Source organism: Jatropha curcas, chromosome 11, assembly GCF_041381405.1.
Source record: "Jatropha curcas cultivar XTBG-Jc1 chromosome 11, XTBG_Jcur_1.0, whole genome shotgun sequence".
Taxonomy (NCBI): Eukaryota; Viridiplantae; Streptophyta; class Magnoliopsida; order Malpighiales; family Euphorbiaceae; genus Jatropha; species Jatropha curcas.
Window position 1 is genome coordinate 25,098,236 of NC_143161.1, and position 20,548 is coordinate 25,118,783.

The following is a 20,548-nucleotide window of genomic DNA, read 5'->3' on the forward strand; positions in this document are numbered from 1 at the left end:
GCCACATTATTTCTAAAATATAATTTAATTTATGCATTAGTCTTATGATTATTTCTATTATAATCACAATCAAACAATTTTTACTAGCTTAATTATAAAAAAAATAAATAATAAAGTAATCAACATTGCTTCCTCAATCGTATTTGTAATTAACACCATGACACAAATTCAATGATTATTCACATTCGCAAATGTTGTCTCATCAAATGAATATTGGAACATGGTGATTATTTGCATTTCTTTTGTCTACTTGTGGACCAGGCTGAGTAAATTATGTAGAATATATGATTTTCTTTTTTGCAAAAAATTGCAGCAGACCACAGTTTCACAGAAATCCATTGTGTGCACTCAAATTTCACAGCAAAAAATAGCAATAGACCAAAAGAAGCACAAACACAATAGTGCAGCAAACATAAGTGCATCAATCACTTTTAAGCAAACCAATCAATCAAGTGCAACACTTGCATGAAATCTAACGGGGTATCCATCAACTTTACATTCTACAGTAACCCTCTCTTCGTTATTCATTATCATGCCAATAAGGTATCCTCCCTTAATAGCATAATCCCTTATAGCTTCCCTACAACTAGTAACATTCTTAAACACTTGACCAACTCTGAACACAATATTCCCATCTTTTGGTGGCACAAACACATCTGAATACAAGTTTTTGAACCCTCCTTGTCACTTCCTATCACTACAAAAAGAACGCTGAATTGCGACCGATTTGATACGAAATCAGTCGCTAAATTGATATAGCGACCGAGTTGCGACAGACATTAATCGATCGCAAAAGTGCTCGTCGTAAATAATTTTACGACTGAATGACTAAGCGGTCGCAACTTCATGACCGACAAATGTATAAATATTGGTCGCTAATTTTCGTCTTGTTACCTTTTGGAAGCTTGTCGCAAATGGGTTGCAGAAAGTGTCGGTCACAATTATGAAACGCGGTCGCAAATTTTGAAAGTGATTAGTTGGTGATCTATCGCAAATTTAAATTTAACGGTTATAATTTGGTTGCAGTTCGGTCGCTAGTCGGTTGTAAAATATAATTACTGGCAAAAAAAATAATAATATTAAAAACCATAATTTTTTTCACCTGTCAAAAATCGACATATATATACATTACAATCATCATCACAACACAATAACAATCTAAGAAGGAACTATAAATATAATATACTATACAATATATGAAAAAATCACGAAAATCTCAAATGTTCCAAAATCAAATCTATGATGCCAGTCCTCTGGATGATCCTATGAAGTGTCTCCTGGATTAATAGTAGTATCAGCTGCTAGATGTGTCGTAGTGTCTGCAGGAGTGACCAAGGTATCGTCTACAGTATCAGGATCTAGAGGAGACGATAGTGGCTGATGTAGAGCTGTAGAAACGTGTGGATCTATAGCCAACGGAGGATCAGAGGAAGAAGTACTAGCACCATGATGACCGGACATCCGCATGATATGCTCTCTAAGCTCTGCAAGCTGCCTCTCCTGCTCATCAACATGAGCCCATAATGAACTAATCTCCTCGGCACTATGGACGGGCTATGGTCGTGAGGAAGTTATCGAAGCGTCAGATGCTGAGCCATAGTAAAATTGTCCCTATGGCCTCCAGATAAAGTGCTAGCTCATTAATTCTTGACTTAGCTTCAATCCAGCTTAAGAAGAAACAACATGCTCACAAGCTGTACTGTAGTTCTCTTGAAAAAAAAATAAATTAATTAATCAATGCAGTTGCAAGCTTTATTATATTGAACTTGTACACGTAAGAGAAGACTAGAAAGTAAATGTAAATATTATTCATTGTTACTTACATTGATGCCTAAGGCACGTCTATCGATAAACGTACTTCCATCGTGTTCCTTTGTGTGAGTGTAAGTGAACGCCTCCATCGGTGCGGGCTCACAACCATATTTTTCAGCCTGTAATGAATTTTTATGCATGATATATTAATATGGTGTCATTTCATTAAACATCGGTTTTGTAACTATAACTAATTGACTCACTAATAATCGAGATGTCTCTATAGCAGATATTGATCTGCTTGTGTGTCAAGAAAGTCCTGCGCTGTCACCGCTAGTCTCACTGCGCCTGTTTCGTGCAAATATCTCACACTTTCTCTTGAATGCAGGATCCTCCCAAGCCTTCTGCCAGCTCTCCCATATCTCCTGAGACATACACTACTGCTTCTTACCACTTTTTCACATCCTATAAGTGAAGTCAGCATACTGTAGAGTGTACAATTTCTCCCAGGCCACTTTTAGCATAATCGTAATAACCTCTTCCCATACGAAATGCTTCTGCAAAAATGAAAAATAAAATTTCAATAAAGAGCAAGTGAAGGGCCATAGATTCAGATTATTAATTACACTGAATGAAGATATAACTTGAACCAAATCATACCTGAAACTCTTCCCAATAAAAGTCTCTCGCTTCTTGTGGTATGACATCCCATATGTATCCATCTTTATCTAAATGTAGCTTGATTATCCTCATAATTTGCCTTGATGCTCGAGAGGATGGATATATGCTAAGAAAACAAAACATAAGTGAAATATAAGTAGATGAAAGCATCAAAATCTGAATAAAACCAAGTTCAAAGGAAAAAGTAAATAAGTACTTACTGTCCCGCTACCAAACTGAGCTTATTACGTGGCTCAGATGAAGCTGCAAAAGAAGTGACAAATGCTATCAATACAGATAAATAATTAATATATAACTGAAATGACAGTAAATGACATTTATGATTACCTAGTGCAGTAGGTGACTGTGAAGCTGTGAAAGACTTTGCTGGTCCAGGAAATGGGGTAAAAGAGGAAGGAATAGAAGGAAGTGGTGGCGACACGGGATGCTAAGCAGAAGATGAAGCCCAGATGTACTTGAAGAAGAAGGAGGAGAGATAGTCCCTCCTCATCCACGTGTACTATGTCCTCGGACATGACCTCCATGTGGACCACTGCCGGAAGCGTCTGAATCAATCGCCCTGCGTCTAACCATCTGTACTACAGATAACAGAACCTACATATGTATGTATACAATTATATGAATTGCAGAAAATGTGGTAAATATGTCTAAAGAAAGTCAACATCATTAAAATTCTTCATTAATAATATTATATATACATCTATTAATTTATTATTCATAATACATAATGCATTAAGTATTTCTGTCTTCATCATTATCTGCTTCCTCTTCTTCTTCTTCTTCCTCTTCTTGATCTTTGTCTTCTTAGGTGCTCATGATGATTTGATCTTCTTCCTCTTCATTGTCTGATGCTCCTATTTCAACATAAGTTCCGCTTTCATCATCCAGTCTATCTGTTAAATCTTCAACAACTCGCATCGGTTGCGTATCAACTGCAACTTCTTGAAATGGCTTAGATATTGTGAGTAAAGCAAATTGTTTGGTTTCAACTGCATGAACAGTTGCTCTACGCTTGATTTTACATACTACCATCCAATCATAACGATCTCGTTTCAATGATGGATATGGAACATAGTACACATGTGTAGCTTGCATCACTAACACAAAAGGTTCAAACTTCGTATATCTTCTTCTATGATTAATATCTACAAGATTATACTTAGGATGAACCTTCATGCCAAAGTTTGGCGTAGGATCAAACCATTCACATTTGAATAAGATTGTGCACTTGATTGATAGGGATGGATATTCTAACTCCAAAACCTTAACCAATTCGCCATAAAAATCATTTGACTCATCACTGTAGTTTGATCCCTTTATGCAAACACCACTGTTCATTGTCTTTCTGCTTGTCCCATAACCCTCAGTGTGAAACTTGTAACCATTTATAAAGTAGCCAGAGAAGGCATTAGCAACCGGTAGAGGTCCCCTTGTTAGATCAATAATGAATCTTTTATCAATATCGCTTCCTGAGCTTCGAGCCTATGGCAAATAGTAATGACATGAGTGAAATCTAAGAATGTACATATATATGTTGTGTAATTAGAAAGTTACTTACACAACATTTGAACCATTTTGCAAATTCAGAGTCTAGTTTTGCATCAACTGCAGTATTAGTCAAATTCGGATTTTGTAGCCATAAAAGCTTGATATATTTCTTGTTTATGAAAGAACAAAATTATCATAAATATGATTTAACTAAGCTCTATTAAGTTTAGACTCTCTACAAGTTTTATACTTACTGTACAAATGGTGTAATCTCTTCGCAATTCAACAAAATATAGGTTTGAGCCGCTCATATCTCCGCATCAGTCAATCGTCTTTTTTTTTTATTTACCAATCGTTCGCCCAGGATAGGTGAAAATTATTAGATTCCCTTCTGACTCAGATTCTATTCGATCTCCTCCGTCATCATTACGTGACACTCTCTGATGCTTGGTGTAAACATGTGGTTCAAAGTAGTGTGAACAGAAGGTCGAAGCTTCTTGCACCAAATATGCATTGCAAATTGATCCCTCAACCTTTGCCTTATTGCGCAAATTCTTTTTAATTTTTTGCAGGTGTCTATAATTGTACAAAGACACTATGTAAATATGAGTTGAAATAACATTGTAATGATTAGAATGGGATGTTAGTGATTCACCTCTCAAATGGATACATCCATCTATAATGTACCGATCCTGCTATATGACATTCATAGGGCAAATGAAGATGCTCCATAGAATCAAAGAAACTGGGTGGAAAAATTTGATCCAATTTGCATATGACTACTGGGATTTCTCGCTCTAATTGGTCCATATAATCGCATCGAATAACAATCATCATTAATTCCTTAAAAATGAGACTCAATTCTGTCATTAATTCCCAAATTTTCCCCGGCAACAATTCTCGGAATGCCACAAGAATCAATCTTTACATGAAAATACGACAGTCACGGCTTTTTATGCCAAACAATCTGTATTTCCTCATGTCGACACATCTACCCATATTTGAATAGTATCCATCTGGAAACCTCAATGATCGGACTCATTCGCATAATACTTGCCTTTGGGGTTTATCTAAAGAATAACATGTCTTTGTAAACTTTCCAGTAACTACAGATTGCTCGAGTTCTGGTCGACGATAAATTTCCTTCATGTCTGCTCTAGCTTTTGCATTATCCTTGGATTTTCCCTCAATGTTCATGACAGTGTTGAACAGATTTTCAAACACATTTTTTGCTATATGCATCACATCAAGGTTATGACGGATAAGAAGTGAACTCCAGTATGGCAAATCCTAGAAGATGCTTCGCTCTTTCCATCCGCTATTCCAGCCAATTCTACCATTTACCTTTTCTGCACTTAACTTTGTAACTTTCATAAGCCCTAGATCTTCAATTTCTTGTAATATTTTAGCTCCAGACTTCACATGTGGAGGGGGATCAGCGATAATTGTGTTCTTTCTAACGCATTGTTGATTTCGCTTCCAAGGGTGAGATTCTAGTAAGAATTTACGATGATAATCAAACCAACATTGTTTACCTCCATTTTTTAGTATAAATTCATTAGTGTTTTCCATGCAATTAGGACAAGGCAATTCGCCTGCCTTACTCCACTCAGATAACATTCTAAATTCTAGAAAATCACTAATGGTCCAAAGTAAAGCAGCTCGCATTATGAAATTCTGATTGGCCAAAATATCAAACGTTTCAACCCCATACTCCCATAAATAATTTAGTTCGGCAATCAAAGGTTGCAGAAACACATCAATTTTGTATTTCAGATTATTAGGGCTAGGTACAATAACACACAAAAATATGTATTCATCTTTCATACACATTGAAGGTGGTAGATTATATGCTGTGACAATGACAGGTCATGATAAATATTGTTGTCCTGATTGGCCAAATGGCTGAAACCCAACAGTACAAAGCTCCAATCTCACATTTCTCAGCTTAGCAGCAAACACAAGATGATTGTTATCAAAGTGTTTCCAGGCTTCAGAGTCTGATAGATGAGTTATTATACCATCCTCATATTCATGCAAAGCATGCCATCTCATGTGTTTAGCTGTCGCCTTAGATGCATATAACCTTTGAAGGCGAGGAACAAGAGGAAAATAATACATCTTCTTGAAAGCCTTCTCTCTTTGTACTCTACTAGTCCCTTGACCCCGCCGTTGATATCTAGGAAGATTACAAAACTTGCATTCTCTTAATTCAGAGTCAACACCCCAGTATATCATACAATTATTTCGGCAACAATCAATCTTTTTCATGGGTAGTCCTAATCCCCGAACTACTTTTTTTGTCTGGTAAAAATTATCCACCATCGAATAGCCTTCAAGCAACATTTCTTTTGATAACTGCACAAAATCATCATAACACCTTTCTGAAAAATGGTGCTCTACTTTCATGTGCAATAATTGTGCCACTAAAAATAGAACTAAATGATTCTTGCATCCAGGCCACAGTTCACTATTAGCTGCATTTAGCATGTTAAATAATTGTTGTGCTGCATAGTTTGGCGATTCCTCCATATTGTCCCAATGGAATTCTGCTCTACCTACATCAATTATCATATTGAACTTAAAAAAGCTGACCTTCTGAACTTACAGAAATAGAGTGGCCTGACCCACTGAAAACTCGAGGTTCACCATGATGTATCCATTTGTAATAATTTTCCACGAACCCATTTTTGCATAAATGAAGTTTAATGGTATCAATATCTAAGAAGGCTCTATTTTCTCGTTCATAATCCCAACATCAGTATAATAGTCACCTCATCATCATCTTGCCCCTGGATTCAGGCTCAGAATTACTCACTCCTGCGATATTATCCACAACTTGACTATGTTGTGTTTGTGGCATCTCAAATGGTAAAGAAACTTGCCTATCCACTAAACGCATCTCAATAAACTGACTATTCTTAAATAACTCAAACATTAAACAAACATCTTTATCACTTTCTATTTGAATGTTATCTCCATAAATAATTTCCACTGAACCTGCCGTTAGACGATGCGCTTTGCACACATTCGCCATCAACATAATGAAAGAAATCTTATCAGGGTCTACATCATACAAATAACGAGTTTCCCCTCCATACTCAACTTCTAATTTGTGATATATCATTTCAGCCATTTTCACGTTAAAACCTGTTTTTTGATGTGAAAACCACAGTTGGAGACTAGAGTTATTAAAACCAATAATTCACAATCAAAATCCTAACCTATGCCAATATATATGTTTCTAGTGCAAAACGACTTAAGAGCATAGATATTTACAACAAAAATGCACTTTAAAACCCCCTGTTTTTTCAAGTGAAAACCATAGTTGGAGACCAAAGTTATTAAAACTAATAATTCACAATCAAAACCCTAACCTATGCTAATATATATGTTTCTACTGCACCGATTCAAAGGCATAGATATTTACAACATAATCAATGACTAATATTGATAAAAATGCATAATTTTTTCAAAACTTCATATGGTTTTTAGAACAGAATCGCTAACTTACCTTGTAATGAAGGGTGATTCTTCGTTCCACTACTCGCCTCTTTCCTTACAGTTGCTGAATGATGAAACTTACTTCATTTTTTTTTTTTTGGGTAGAAATCGATCTACAGCTTCCATGGAATGAGAAAGAATATGGCGTGCTAAGGAAGTTGTTAGTTCTCGACAAACAGTTGACTCCTCATTTTCCCTCCACTTCAATCCATTAAGTAACATAGGGTATAATTGTCTTTTCCTATGTAAAAGTCAGGTTATTTTCATTTGTTCACAAATTTTAACGGCACATTGGGGGAAAAATGGATGGAAAGACTTCATAGTTTAACGGAACCAAACCATCAGGGACTCTGAATTAATATTGAAAAAATGCGAGGACACTTAGATAGTTTGGTCAAACTTCAGGGACCAATTAATTATTTTCCCTTTCTTTTATTATGAGCCCGAATTATGATGGGAGTAGCAGTAGGGTAGGTCTGGAGCCCATTATTATGTTCTCCATTAGAGTGGTAGATTCAAGTGTAAGTTAGGCATTGAGGCGGTGATTATTATCATAATCTCTATTTGTGCGTGTAATATAGATAATAATGATTAACCAAGTTTAATCATTCAACTCTAGCTTTTGATTTACCTTTTTTACCATCCAAGAATTTACCGCTGAGTAATAAAAGTAAAACGCAGAGTCAGGAGGAAGGAAATATAATAACATGACCAAAAAAAAATTAAAAAGAAAAAAGAGAAAGAGAAAAAAGAGGGAAGACAGCTAAGCAAGAATGGAATGCGAGGAAGAAGGAGTAACCTTATTTAAGGTAGAGCAAGAGATTAAGAGAGATATCTCTGTCTCATTGCTTCTTCATATCCTTTTTCCTTTTCCTTTTCTTCACTCCCCTCTCATTCTTTCTGCTCGAGAGGGGTTTATATATGTACTATATATATATGTATATTTTTTTTCTTGAATAACATACAGTGTAGATTTTTTTTTTTTGTTTGAATTTCTGAAGATAGAGAAAATTAAGTGCAGAGAAAGGTACAGTATGACATTACTGTTATCTATATGTTATTGTTCGGTTGCTGTTCTGCTGTGTTTATTCTTGTGGTACCTTCTACTTTCGCTCTATCTCTGACAGATCTGTCCTTTGATGGTTATCTGTTAACATCATTGTTACTGCATCAATCTATAGCTTTCCTTCTTTTCTTCTTTCACTTTGCAGATCTGGGCTTTTTGCTGGTGACCCATTTGTTTTTTTTTTTCCTTCTTTTAATTCGTTATTTTTTACACTAATGTTAAGTTATTAGCTCAATTTTGGAAATTCCAAATGGGTGTTTGATACAAATCCATTTTTATAATATGTCCAGCACACTTCTTGTACACACTAATGTTTTTAAATTGCAAACCTTTGTTTTCCTGTCATGCACTTTCAGCTTCGTCTTCTGTTTATGTCTCTTATATTTTCTTTTTTTGGTAAATTTTGGAGGATGAAATTAATCGTATGTGTTTTGCTTTTTTTCTTGAATTGCGATAATGATTTTGTTTTGTCCTGTTCTATGTTTGTTGATGATGATGTGCGAGAACTGAAGAAAAGAGCTAATCATGGAACCTTTTTTCTTGGGTTTCAAGGAAATTATTAAAATTCCATAGATTTATTGTTTTCCCTCTTTTGCCTTTATGAATTCGGTGGTATAATGAGATAGAAAGAGAAATAGGACGACTGGGTTTTGATGGAGTTGGGTCCCATAAAAGATGTATAATGGAAAGTGAAACTATATGTCGGTAGTTGCTATTAGATCTTGTAGTCTACTTCTGTTTTTCTTTTCAACAATGTCGTTTCAATGGTCCAACTAATTTGTTTGACCATTGCCTCTCTATCAATCACTTTGTTTTCTTTACTTCCTGATGCTCTGATTTTCTCGGTTGATTATTTAGCCATCCATTAGAATTGGCCGAAGCATTTTGTCATTGTAAGCTGGATCTCTCCTAGAAATTTGGGGGTTTTGTCATTGATATCCTTGCTGTCCTTTTCCCATTTCAGTACTTTACTATTTCCCCCAATTACTGCAAACTTTTGGGCTTTTCTTTGTTTTTCTGGATCTATTAGATTTTGGGAAAATGCCATGTTGGATTGAGTTCGTCTATGTTGTATGATATAGAGATGGAAGCTTTTAGAGTTTTGAATTTTGTTTGGTTTTCAATTTTTGGTATGATTGATGCTGATATGAAAAAGTTTAATAGTGTAAATGATAGATTGTGCTAAAGTCTCGACTTATAACTTAACTTGCTTTGGCAGATAATAATTGTTGTAGATCATGAAGCATAAAGATGGAAAACCGGTTTCTCCAAATGATAAAAGGTCCCGGGTCGTTTCCATGTCAATATTGTTTGTTGTACTATGTGGGTTTTCCTTCTACCTCGGTGGAATTTTTTGTTCTGAGAAAAATTTGATTGAGACTAAGGATATTACTAAGCCAGTCTCGTCCCCCAAGGAACCGGCAGTCGCTCCTCTCCAAATTAAATCAGCTGTCTTTCCTGAATGCAGTAGTGACTATCAAGATTACACTCCATGCACAGATCCAAGGGTATTACTTAATTTTTGTTTAGTTTTGATTAAATGGTGTTATACAGGTTTTCTAGGATCTGTAGAGTAGGAATTGCAGTGTTGATAATTTGTGTCATTGTGCAGAGGTGGAAGAAGTATGGATATCAGCGGCTTACTTTAATGGAACGTCACTGTCCTCCTCCGTTTGAAAGGAAGGTATGCTTAGTACCACCACCAGATGGGTATAAGCCACCAATCAGATGGCCAAAGAGCAGGGACGAATGTTGGTACAGGTAGATCCTTTTTATTTTTTATATTTGTTTGTGTTTGTTGAAGGGCTTTAACTTTAGTTGTTATGCTTGAATTTCTGCTTTAGCAAATTTTTCTTACTTTGCCTGCGGATCTTGTCTCAGAAATGTACCATATGATTGGATTAATAAGCAGAAATCTAATCAGAACTGGCTGAGGAAAGAGGGGGAGAAATTCCTCTTTCCTGGTGGAGGAACTATGTTTCCTAGAGGAGTGGGTGCCTATGTTGATCTGATGGAAGATCTGATTCCAGAAATGAAAGATGGAACTGTTCGCACTGCTATTGATACTGGATGTGGGGTGAGTTTCATTCTCACTTTTTACCCATGGTATCTGGAATTGATTATATTGGAATTGCCAGCCTTGTTCTGTTGGAATTCATATTGCATCAAGTATTTAGTGCCCCTTATTTTTATCAGAATCTCTGTCACTTAATCTATCTGATTGTGTTTGTATCTAGGTTGCAAGTTGGGGTGGCGATCTATTGGATAGAGGGATTCTAACACTTTCTCTTGCACCAAGAGACAATCATGAAGCTCAAGTCCAGTTTGCATTGGAACGTGGAATTCCTGCGATCCTAGGCATCATTTCCACTCAACGCCTACCTTTCCCCTCTGGCTCTTTTGATATGGCTCATTGCTCAAGATGCCTCATCCCATGGACTGAATATGGTAATTGATTATTACTGACTTAGGTCAACATTTTACTACAACAGGATTATTGCAATATTCATGACCATGGATATAAAAGGATAATGCAATTAGACAGTCAGGCTTTATCAACGATTAAATTTTTGTGATTCTTATTCCATTTTTAGATTGGGGAGTTATAGATATGTTCTAGGTTTTTGAAGTTTCCCTAATTGATAGCTGAATTTCTTTAATACAAGTCCTTCATTCCAAGGAATCAGGAAATGCTTTGAAATTTGAACCAATACCACCAGCTTAGTTGCTGATGCTTCCTATCATAATTTCCTATCAGATGAGGTTTATTTTTCTCACCTTCCGTTAGATACTATTGCTACATGTTGTATTATAACATCATAAATTGATTGAATTTCCTTAACTGTGTTCTTCCCATCTTTTGCCTTTCCCATTCCCCTGTAGCTCACTTTTTTGTCTTTTTCGATTTAACATCGAATTAGTGATAGGTGTCCAAATTCAGTTTCTGGCTTAAAATGATGGGAATTTTCTTTTTCAGGTGGCATTTATCTCCTAGAAATTCATCGTATACTCCGTCCTGGTGGCTTCTGGGTCCTGTCTGGTCCTCCAGTCAACTATGAAAATCGTTGGCGAGGGTGGAACACTACAGTAGAAGAGCAGAAATCAGACTATGAAAAGTTGCAGGAACTTCTAACTTCAATGTGCTTTAAATTGTACAACAAGAAGGATGACATTGCTGTGTGGCAGAAAGCTTCAGATAATAGTTGCTACAGCAAACTTGCTGCACCTGATGCCTACCCACCAAAATGTGATGACAGCCTTGAACCAGATTCTGCATGGTACACTCCACTTCGTTCTTGTGTTCTTGTTCCCAGCCAAAAACTTAAGAATTCAGCCCTGGAATCCATCCCAAAGTGGCCGCAGCGGTTGCATGCTGCTCCTGAACGTATTTCAGAGGCTCCTGGTGGGAGTGCTAGTGCTTTCAAACACGATGACAGCAAATGGAAGGTTCGAGCAAAGCACTACAAAAAGTTGCTTCCAGCACTTGGGACTGATAAGATAAGAAATGTGATGGACATGAATACTCTATATGGAGGTTTTGCTGCAGCTGTGGTTGATGATCCCTCGTGGGTCATGAATGTGGTGTCTTCGTATGCTCTGAATACGCTTCCTGTTATCTACGACCGAGGCCTTATCGGAACCTACCATGATTGGTAATCTTAAATCTGCTTTTTGTAATGTCTATTTCTGTGTGATTAACATGGCTGTCATGAACTCTACATGTTTCATATCATTTGGTACCTAGCTGAGTGGTGGTGTTTGATTTGTTTCTATGCTCTTTGATAGGTGTGAAGCTTTCTCAACATACCCTCGAACATATGATCTCCTTCACCTTGATGGCCTTTTTACTGCTGAGAGCCACCGGTAAGAAATAGTTCTTAGTTTTGATACGTTGTTCCGTGAAATTGCTCAGGTGTGTGCACTTGTCTGTGTGTGTGAGTCTAATTGGTAAATTTACTTGGTATTCTCTTTATAAATGTCGTTTGGTATTAGGCCTAAGGGTTGATCTCTTAAGTTATGGTAACTTATTTCGGATTTCGGGTTTGATGCGGACCCTCATGTAACTTATTTTGGATTTCGGGTTTGATACGGACCCTCATGTGATAAAGTGGTCTGAAATGCATGATGGAAGGTGTCACCTTTCCTTCTGCTTATGAAATTTAAAGACACTGATAAAGTCAGTTATCTACCTTTTATATTCAACCATGGCCAGAGAAAAATAACTCAGAATGTTAACAGACCTTATAAATATGCATGTCAGGATTGACGTAATTTGGGTCAGATTTTTTATTTAACTGGATCTAAGCCGATCTGCCGCATGATTCAATAGCTTGGGCCTAACATATTGCCCGAGCCTGGCCCAGTTAGAGAAAATATGTACTTTGACCTTGAAGTTGAGTCTAAGCTCTTTGTGGTGACGAATGTTTGTCAACTTGTTTAGGTCTAAACGTTTATGCACTCCAATGATTGGCCAGTTTTTTGCTATTTTCATTCTTAAGTAAGCTGCAAGTACATTTTTTTTTTTTTGACTAAGTTTATGAAATACTCATTAATCAAGCATTTTTATTTTCCACATCATATCCAGTTTCTTTTTCTAAGAAAACAATGCTATTGTCATTCTTTTTTCTAAATGATATGTAGATATAACAGCTTTTAATTTCTTTCTGATGTACCAAAAATAAATCTTTGGTGTCTTGATAAAAATTAAAACTAGGATACCTTAATTTTTATCCTCTTTTGCTATATGCTACATCCAGTATCGGTCAGTATGCTGTTGTTTAATCTTGAATTTATTTAAATAATCTGAAATTTGTGTGATTTGCTAAAAAATGCTGGTGTAACTGTTAGTTTTCTTCCACCAATGGGAAGTATGTGAATTGCATTTATGTTGTTCTAACAATTTTTGGTACTTGTGCAGATGTGACATGAAGTATGTGCTCTTGGAGATGGATCGAATCCTCCGCCCCAGTGGTTATGCACTAATACGGGAATCCAGTTATTTTGTGGATGCTATTGCTACGATTGCCAAGGGAATTAGGTGGGGCTGCCACAAAGAAGAAACTGAATACAATCTTGAGAAGGAAAAGATATTGGTTTGCCAGAAAAAAATCTGGTACTCCTCTAATAAGAGTTCAAGATGATAGAAATAGAAAATCCCATACTTGATGATAATCTCCTGAATGGCTGTGTAATTGCTATCTGGGATAGCCGCCAGACATTAGTAAGTAAAGTTCAATACATTGTGGAGAAATTAATCCATCCACAAGGAGCCAAGAGCCAAGATCTTCAGATTCAAATTGTCAATGAGAAATAGCTACACAATGACCTAGTTTTATTAATTTATACTGCCCTGGTAAGGCAATCCATATATTCTTGGCATTTTTTTTTCTTTATTGGGTTCTTTTGTTTTGGATTTTGATTATTTTATATGTTAGAAACTGAATATTGTAAGTGCATGTAACAATTTGAGGATGCAAGAAACCTCACCATCACACATTGTGATGTCTATATGTAATGAAAATTATGAAATTGTTGTAGGCTATTCTGCTTAAAACTTCACTGATACTTGCCTAAAGCAAATACAAACTGTATAATGCATTCATTACAAAAATTATTGAACTTTTGATATAATATTTTCAGAATAAATTTATACTCCTTCCATTCTATTTACATAAAGAAAACTACTTCTGTATTCGAATTAAGGAGGTAGTTAAACTGAAATTTATTCCCTTTTTCTTTTCTATTGTACACCTAAAACACTTTTGACTCTTCCCCAATATTGAATACAAGACAATTAATGGATGAGCTCTTCCCCATTTGCAATACAAGACAATTAATGCATGAGCAGAAAATGAGATGAGTTAATTAGATGTTCGTGGATAGATTACATTCCATCCATCTCATTTTATTTATATGACAAAACAAGTATATTAAGAAATTTACATAGTTTCATAAAAAAGCAAATTAAAAAATCGGTCAGCAATAATCATATCGCCCCTCTTTACACTTAACTAATTAACACATTAGCAAAAGTAAAAAATAATTGTTTAATTTTTACATTTAATTCATTAAGATATTAATAAAAGTCATTCATTTAATGGACAATAATAAAAATTATTATGGAAAAAATAATTATTCAAAAAAATGGAACGGAGGCATTATATTTTATAGCCACAAAAAAATTCAAAATAATTGGGGATTTCAATTTTCTTATTCTCTATTTTTCATTTTATGTGCGCAAAATACAACAATTTAGGGCCAAAATTTTCGAAACAAGAAAGTATCCCTCAACTTCTTAAAACTGATCTCATATATATATGGAATAGGTTACAACTCCATACTAATCATCCACATCCACAGATACAATGAATCTCCTTTTGCCATTTGATCTTAACACAGTCGGTGATAACTAGTCCTTAGACCTCTTTGCCCTAATGTTTTCATTAATTGATGTTTGTTATGAAATACTTTGTTTGAATAAAAGAAAAACAAACGGGTGCAAAAAGTAAAGACTAAGCATTGTCTTTTGGAGGGAAAGCTTTGTTTGGCCACTGTTTTACAAAGTTGTGCTACTCAGTTTTTTCATTTCAACCACCGTTAGGTTACAAGAACATATTTAAAATAGCGCAAAAATGTTTAAATATTCTTGCAAACTGTTTACCACTTCATTTAAATATGCTCGAAGTGAAAATTTTGTGGTCTTTCTCAATAAAAACTGTATTTGTATTAGAGCTAATAGCACTTATATCTGCTCATTTTTAATTAAATTTGAGATCTAATCAATATACAACATATTCTTGTAACTTTGCTCACATTTAATGCCCATCTAAATGTTTGTTTGGTACTACCTTGATATTCTTCCATTGTTAAAGCTTAACAAAGGACTAGCAGAGGACAACATAGATATTTTGCTTTAGCATGGTTCCCAACGTTATCAAATAAGGCAAAATCCTCTATACAAATAGAACAACCAATTTAAAATTTTTCTTTATATAAATGAAGTGAAGGGAGTATCTAATTCAACAAAAGATTTTTTCTCAAAAGTTAAGAAAAAAAAAAAAATAGTCTTGCTCTATAGTAAGCATAATTAGTTAAATACATTACAGGGATTAAACTGGATTCAATACGTTCGTATTTAATTCGACACTTGAAATGAAAAAACGGTCAAATAAACGTTAAAAAAACATTAACTTTTAAAAAATGGATATGAACTTATACGTGTTTTATATGTTGGCTAATTCAAAATTTTGGCAATTTTTTTGTAGTGTACATCTATTTTTAGAACATCATATCACCAACTCTAAATACAAAGTCTCATAAATCATAATATTATATAAAAAAACAATACAAAATTTCATAACATTACATCACCAACTCCAAATAAAAATTCAAAGTATAAAGATCATAAACTACAAATAAAAGTTCATATTGCAACATAAAAAGCTAAGATAATCATCAACATAAATCAAAAGTTTTCATGAGTCACAACATAAATCAATCATCAGACGGAAGAATCAAAATTTGGGTTGTTATCAAGACCAAAACCTGTATCATCATTATCATCTTCATCATTAGCTATAGTCACATAAATAGAGTTTAAATCAATGAATCCATGACCCAAATCCACACTCATGTTTATTCCTTTCCATTAAGAAGAAGAACTGTAACAGCCCAGCCCATGGTAGATATTGTCCGCTTTGGGTGTCAAACCTGGCCTGAACCCTCACGGTTTTGTTTTTGGGCCAGGGAAAACCTCCGCTCTGCCAGCCCAAAATGCGTCTACCATGTTCAAGGTTGCCACCCTTTATGTATAGGACTTCCACCTTGTGCGTAGCCGATGTGGGATTCGCCTAAGGTGTTGTGCCCCAAACCTGGGATGTCACAAGAACATTACAACAATGTAATGGACTAGAGAGCATCAAAGATTAAAACTTAAAAAGGGATAAGAAATGGAAACAATGAAAGGAACAAAAATAAAAATGGAAACATAAGTGAATGGCAATGGCATACCTTCGAACGGTGGAGAGGTCGACAACCAATGAATCACAACTGTCCAGCATCGATGTGCGATACAGAGAGCACAGTGATTGGTCGAGCTTTAAAGGTTTAGGCGTTCAATAATGTCGAGTGAGATTTTGGGTAAGAAGAAAGAGAAAGTTAAAGAATAAAGATAAGATTTTATTTTTCTACATGTTTTATATGCATATGTATCATACTTACAATTTAAAATGGTATGGCTCTCGTATAATCGGTTTTAAAATCCACAAGCCTTAAAAAAAAAAAAAAAGGAAAATCCCTTTTTCAAACGAACAATACATGAGCGACCGTTTTATTCGCGTTTTAAACGCGTTTTTGGTAACAATGCTAGCAAGTTAGAAGTTTAGTGATTCTTATTACGAAAATCTTTCTTTCATTGTTATGGTGTCGTGTCTTCCAATGCTAGCTCGTTGGAGACGGATTTAAGGCAACTGTCTCTCTTGAGGAAGAGGAGGGTGGTGGTGTGGTGGTGGAAGAGAGCTCTATTCTGGATGATTCCCACCCAATTAGCCTTTGTTTAGTGGGACGTTTCTTTACTGACAAGATATAAACTTTAATGCTATGAAGCAAAGTATGGCTTCATTTTGGTGTCCAAGAAAGGAATAAGCACCCTTGAAATAGGAAGTAGGTTCTTTTCTTTACCTATTTCAATTGTTACACAAAGTGTGCATTGCCAAAGTCATTGGAATGAGTCCTTTCGACTTTTGACAATCATTTGCTTTAGTTCCACAAATTAGGTATTAATGAACAACCTCAATCTCCCCTTATTTGATACCTTTTTATGTACTCAAGTATACGGTTTTGCAATTGGTCTCATGGTTGAATCTGTGGCTAAAACGATTAAGAACTTTGTTGGCATTTTTGTAGCTGAACCATGAATTTTATTGAGCTTTGCGACAGTCATATGCGCATTAAGGTTTAGTTTTGATAAGTTTTGCGATCTTTTACTTGATTAATCTGGTTCAATTATATAGAGGTTATATGATCTTGAACTTGGAGTTATTTTTTGCCAACAAGAAAACTCTCTTAGGGATCGATAGTTGCATAATGAATCTCCATTGATTCTAGGAAGGGGAAGGGTTGGGTGTTGCTAGTGATGATGGAGTGGTTAAAGCTAATCAAAATTGTCGTTCTAAAATGATTCTTACTAGCGTTAGTAGAGAACATGGAATCAATCTCTTTGCCTACAAACTCGACTCTAGCAATGTGGTTCACTTGCAAAATAAAGAGATTTGAATATCACTAGAGTCATTACACAGTGTTATCATCAGAAGTATGAGACTTATAATGTTTTGATTCCACTTAAGATACATGATTAGATTACTGGCGTGGAAGATAATTTACCAATGGTAGGACTTGGATACTAGGCCTACAAAGCCAATGAGTTGGAATTATCGTGGGTTGGGCAACCCATGTATAGTTTGAGTCCTTCAGGATTTAGTAAAAACTCATTAGCCTATTAGTAAAAACTTACCAACCCATATTTGTTAAGAAACAAAAGTTAATCCTAGTATGGTAGAAGTTGTCAAAAGTCTTCTTGGTTTGAGGTTATTGTTGATAATTGTAGATTGAGTGGTAGTGTTGCACTATATTGGCAGAAATGAAACTCATTTACTTTGTTTCTCACAAACCCATATTGATATCTCTGCTATCCTCCCAGATCATGGTCATTGGAGATTAATTCGATCTTATGAAAGGCCTAAACATCATAGAAGAAGTGAATCTTGGTCTCTTCTTAAGTCATTGAAAAACATATCCGATTTGCCTTGGTTTTGTATTAGAGACTTCAATGACTTATTGTTTACTTCAAAAAAAAAAAAAAAAAAAAATAGAGAACAAGTCCCACATCCTCAATGGTTATTGAATGGTATCCAAGAATGATGCGGAGCAACTGGCACTTAAATATATGGAAGACTTGGATCGCTGCAAATCCAATAAGAAGGGGCACGACCGTACCATTTCTAGCACGCCCGTGCCAGCCTCTGGAAGTCCAGGATGCGAGACATGCCTAGGCCTAAGAAGCACAAGCACGCCCGTGTCACAGCCAGCCTGCTCGTGCTAGCCTTTGGAAATCCAAGCACACCCGTGTCACAGCCAGGTTGCCCGTGCTAGCCTCTGGAAGTCCAAGCACGCCCGTGTCATGCCAAGCACGCCCGTGCCGATGAGTCTAGTTACGATTCGAGTGTCGACATGCCCGTGTCATACCAAGCATGCCCGTGCTGCCGACCTTACTAGGGTTTTGTCCAGTTACGACTGTTGTGTTATTTTTAGGGTTTTTATGTGATTAGTCCTAAACCTATAAATAGGTTATTTGTATTATGAGCACGGAGATTATTCCTTGATTATTATTCATATTCAATAAACTTCCTTGAGAGTTAGTTCTTTAATTCTTTCGTCAGATCATATATCATTAATCAAAACTCTTGACGGAGTATAATCGTTATTCCCATTCACATGACCGTACTGCGTCAGTTAGTATCAAAGCTGAAAGGCGAAGTATCTCCATGGCCGACAATCATGAGACATGAATCACAGCCATAGAGGTGAAGTTCGAAGAGTTAACCAAACAGATTAGACAATCCAACAAAGCAACCCACAACCTGCAGCTGCGACAGTAGTCTCGAATCCACAGTAACCAGATTATGCCAGACGCCAAAATTGTTATGATGTAGGCCAAGATTATAGGGCGAATGGTGACAATTTTCATGATGGATACCAAATAAAGGTAGATGCTCAACCTTTCTCAGGATAGTTAGATATAGAAAGCACTCTTGACTGGCTAGCGGAGGTTGAACGATTCTTTGAGGTCATGAATGTTGAGGAGGATTGGAAAGTTTCCCTTGTGGCCTATAAACTAAAAGGAAGAACAAAAGCATGGTGGCCTTCTGTCAAAATGAACGCCATCGTCAAAGGATTGAACTTGTGTGAGATTGGATCTTAATAAAACAGATGATTGAGCAACGTTTTCCCATTAGTGATCACTCCCAAATCCTGTATAATAGCTACCATGACTATTTCCAGGGAAATCGAAAGGTAGATGAGTATATGAAAGAATTCTTGAGATTGCAGGCTCGATGTGACAATTGTGAGACTGAATCCCAGCAAGTGGCTTATTATCAGAGGGGATTAAATCATGACGTAATGTGATGGGTGTAGCTGCAATTTTCACTTTGGCAGATGCAATTGAGATGGCCAAATATGCAAAAGATAGAATTAATTGGCAGCCTCAACAACCACCTAATCGTAACCAAAATTTCAGGCAACCCTATTCACCCGAAAATCAACAGTTCAGTCGCAATTCCAGTGGACAGAATTCAAGGGCAGAAACTCCTGCTACTAACCAGAACTTACCGTAGATTACAACAGAAGAAAATAAGGACTCCCGAGGAAAGGCTCCCATGGCAGACAGAAACAATAAACCGAATCTGTATTAGAAGCCAACTGGAGACTATTGTTATTGATGCATGAAACAAGGACATGCATCTAATATATGTCCAGAATGTAGGGGGGCTAATGATGGGCATCGATAAGTGAACGTAGTTGATGAGGTAGCTGAGGTTGAAGAAGTAGAAGACGAAGATGATGGATCCTAGGCTGGTTTAGAAGATAGTGAAATTACATATGTTGTTCAAAAAATATTGTACTCACCAAAACAAGAAGGTGAAACTCAGTGAACGAAAAGTTTTCAGGCTAAATGTCATGTTGGTGATGCAGTGTGCCGACTCATTATCGACAGTTACAGTTGTGAAAACTTGATAGCCAAACAACTGGTTGAGAAGCTCAATTTTCCCACAGAACCACATCCTTCGCCATACAGGGTAGGGTGGATTAAGGAGGGTCCAATGATTGAAATAAATCGAATTTGAAAAGTGCCTATCTCAATGGGAAAGTCGTACACAGATTCCATTAGTTGTGATGTTGTGGATATGGATGATTGTGGAGTACTGTTAGGACGGCCATGGCAGTTTGATGTAGATGCATTGCACAAGTGAAAGAGAATTCACACTTGTTTACTTGGAA

The 20,548-nt window shown here is 36.1% G+C and overlaps 1 protein-coding gene, 1 long non-coding RNA gene and 1 pseudogene across 5 annotated transcripts; 1 reads left to right on the forward strand and 2 right to left on the reverse strand.

Moving 5' to 3' along the window:
• Positions 1–3,165: 3,165 nt before the first annotated feature.
• On the reverse strand, positions 3,166–7,057 carry LOC149492804 (uncharacterized; annotated as a pseudogene).
• A 1,036-nt stretch (positions 7,058–8,093) lies between these two features.
• On the forward strand, positions 8,094–14,033 carry ERD3 (S-adenosyl-L-methionine-dependent methyltransferases superfamily protein). Of its 4 annotated transcripts, none has more exons than XM_012219681.4 (8): positions 8,094–8,234; positions 9,711–9,999; positions 10,104–10,252; positions 10,373–10,568; positions 10,729–10,939; positions 11,469–12,144; positions 12,278–12,355; positions 13,410–14,033. In XM_012219681.4, the coding sequence occupies exons 2-8, from the start codon at positions 9,730–9,732 to the stop codon at positions 13,630–13,632; spliced, it is 1,803 nt and encodes a 600-aa protein (XP_012075071.1). In that variant the 5' UTR covers positions 8,094–8,234; positions 9,711–9,729; the 3' UTR covers positions 13,633–14,033. The 4 variants fall into 4 exon arrangements, with proteins under 4 accessions (XP_012075071.1, XP_012075070.1, XP_012075073.1 ...); XM_012219680.4 differs by lacking the exon at positions 8,094–8,234 and adding an exon at positions 8,257–8,452; XM_012219683.4 differs by lacking the exon at positions 8,094–8,234 and adding an exon at positions 8,957–9,384.
• Positions 14,034–15,896: 1,863 nt separating this feature from the next.
• LOC149492805 (uncharacterized) lies at positions 15,897–16,991 on the reverse strand. Its single transcript, XR_016318967.1, has 2 exons — positions 16,502–16,991; positions 15,897–16,362 (listed from the first exon to the last, which is right to left on the reverse strand). It is a non-coding gene; the product is annotated as an uncharacterized LOC149492805 (long non-coding RNA).
• Positions 16,992–20,548: the final 3,557 nt, after the last annotated feature.

What these genes read in the sequence shown, in the direction of transcription:
- ERD3 (XM_012219681.4), top strand. Translation starts at nt 9,730, where the DNA reads ATGAAGCATAAAGATGGAAAACCGGTTTCTCCAAATGATAAAAGGTCC. An exon ending in CTATTGATACTGGATGTGGG is followed by an intron (nt 10,569 to 10,728) that starts GTGAGTTTCATT and finishes GTTTGTATCTAG; the next exon opens with GTTGCAAGTTGGGGTGGCGA. An exon ending in TTTACTGCTGAGAGCCACCG is followed by an intron (nt 12,356 to 13,409) that starts GTAAGAAATAGT and finishes GTACTTGTGCAG; the next exon opens with ATGTGACATGAAGTATGTGC.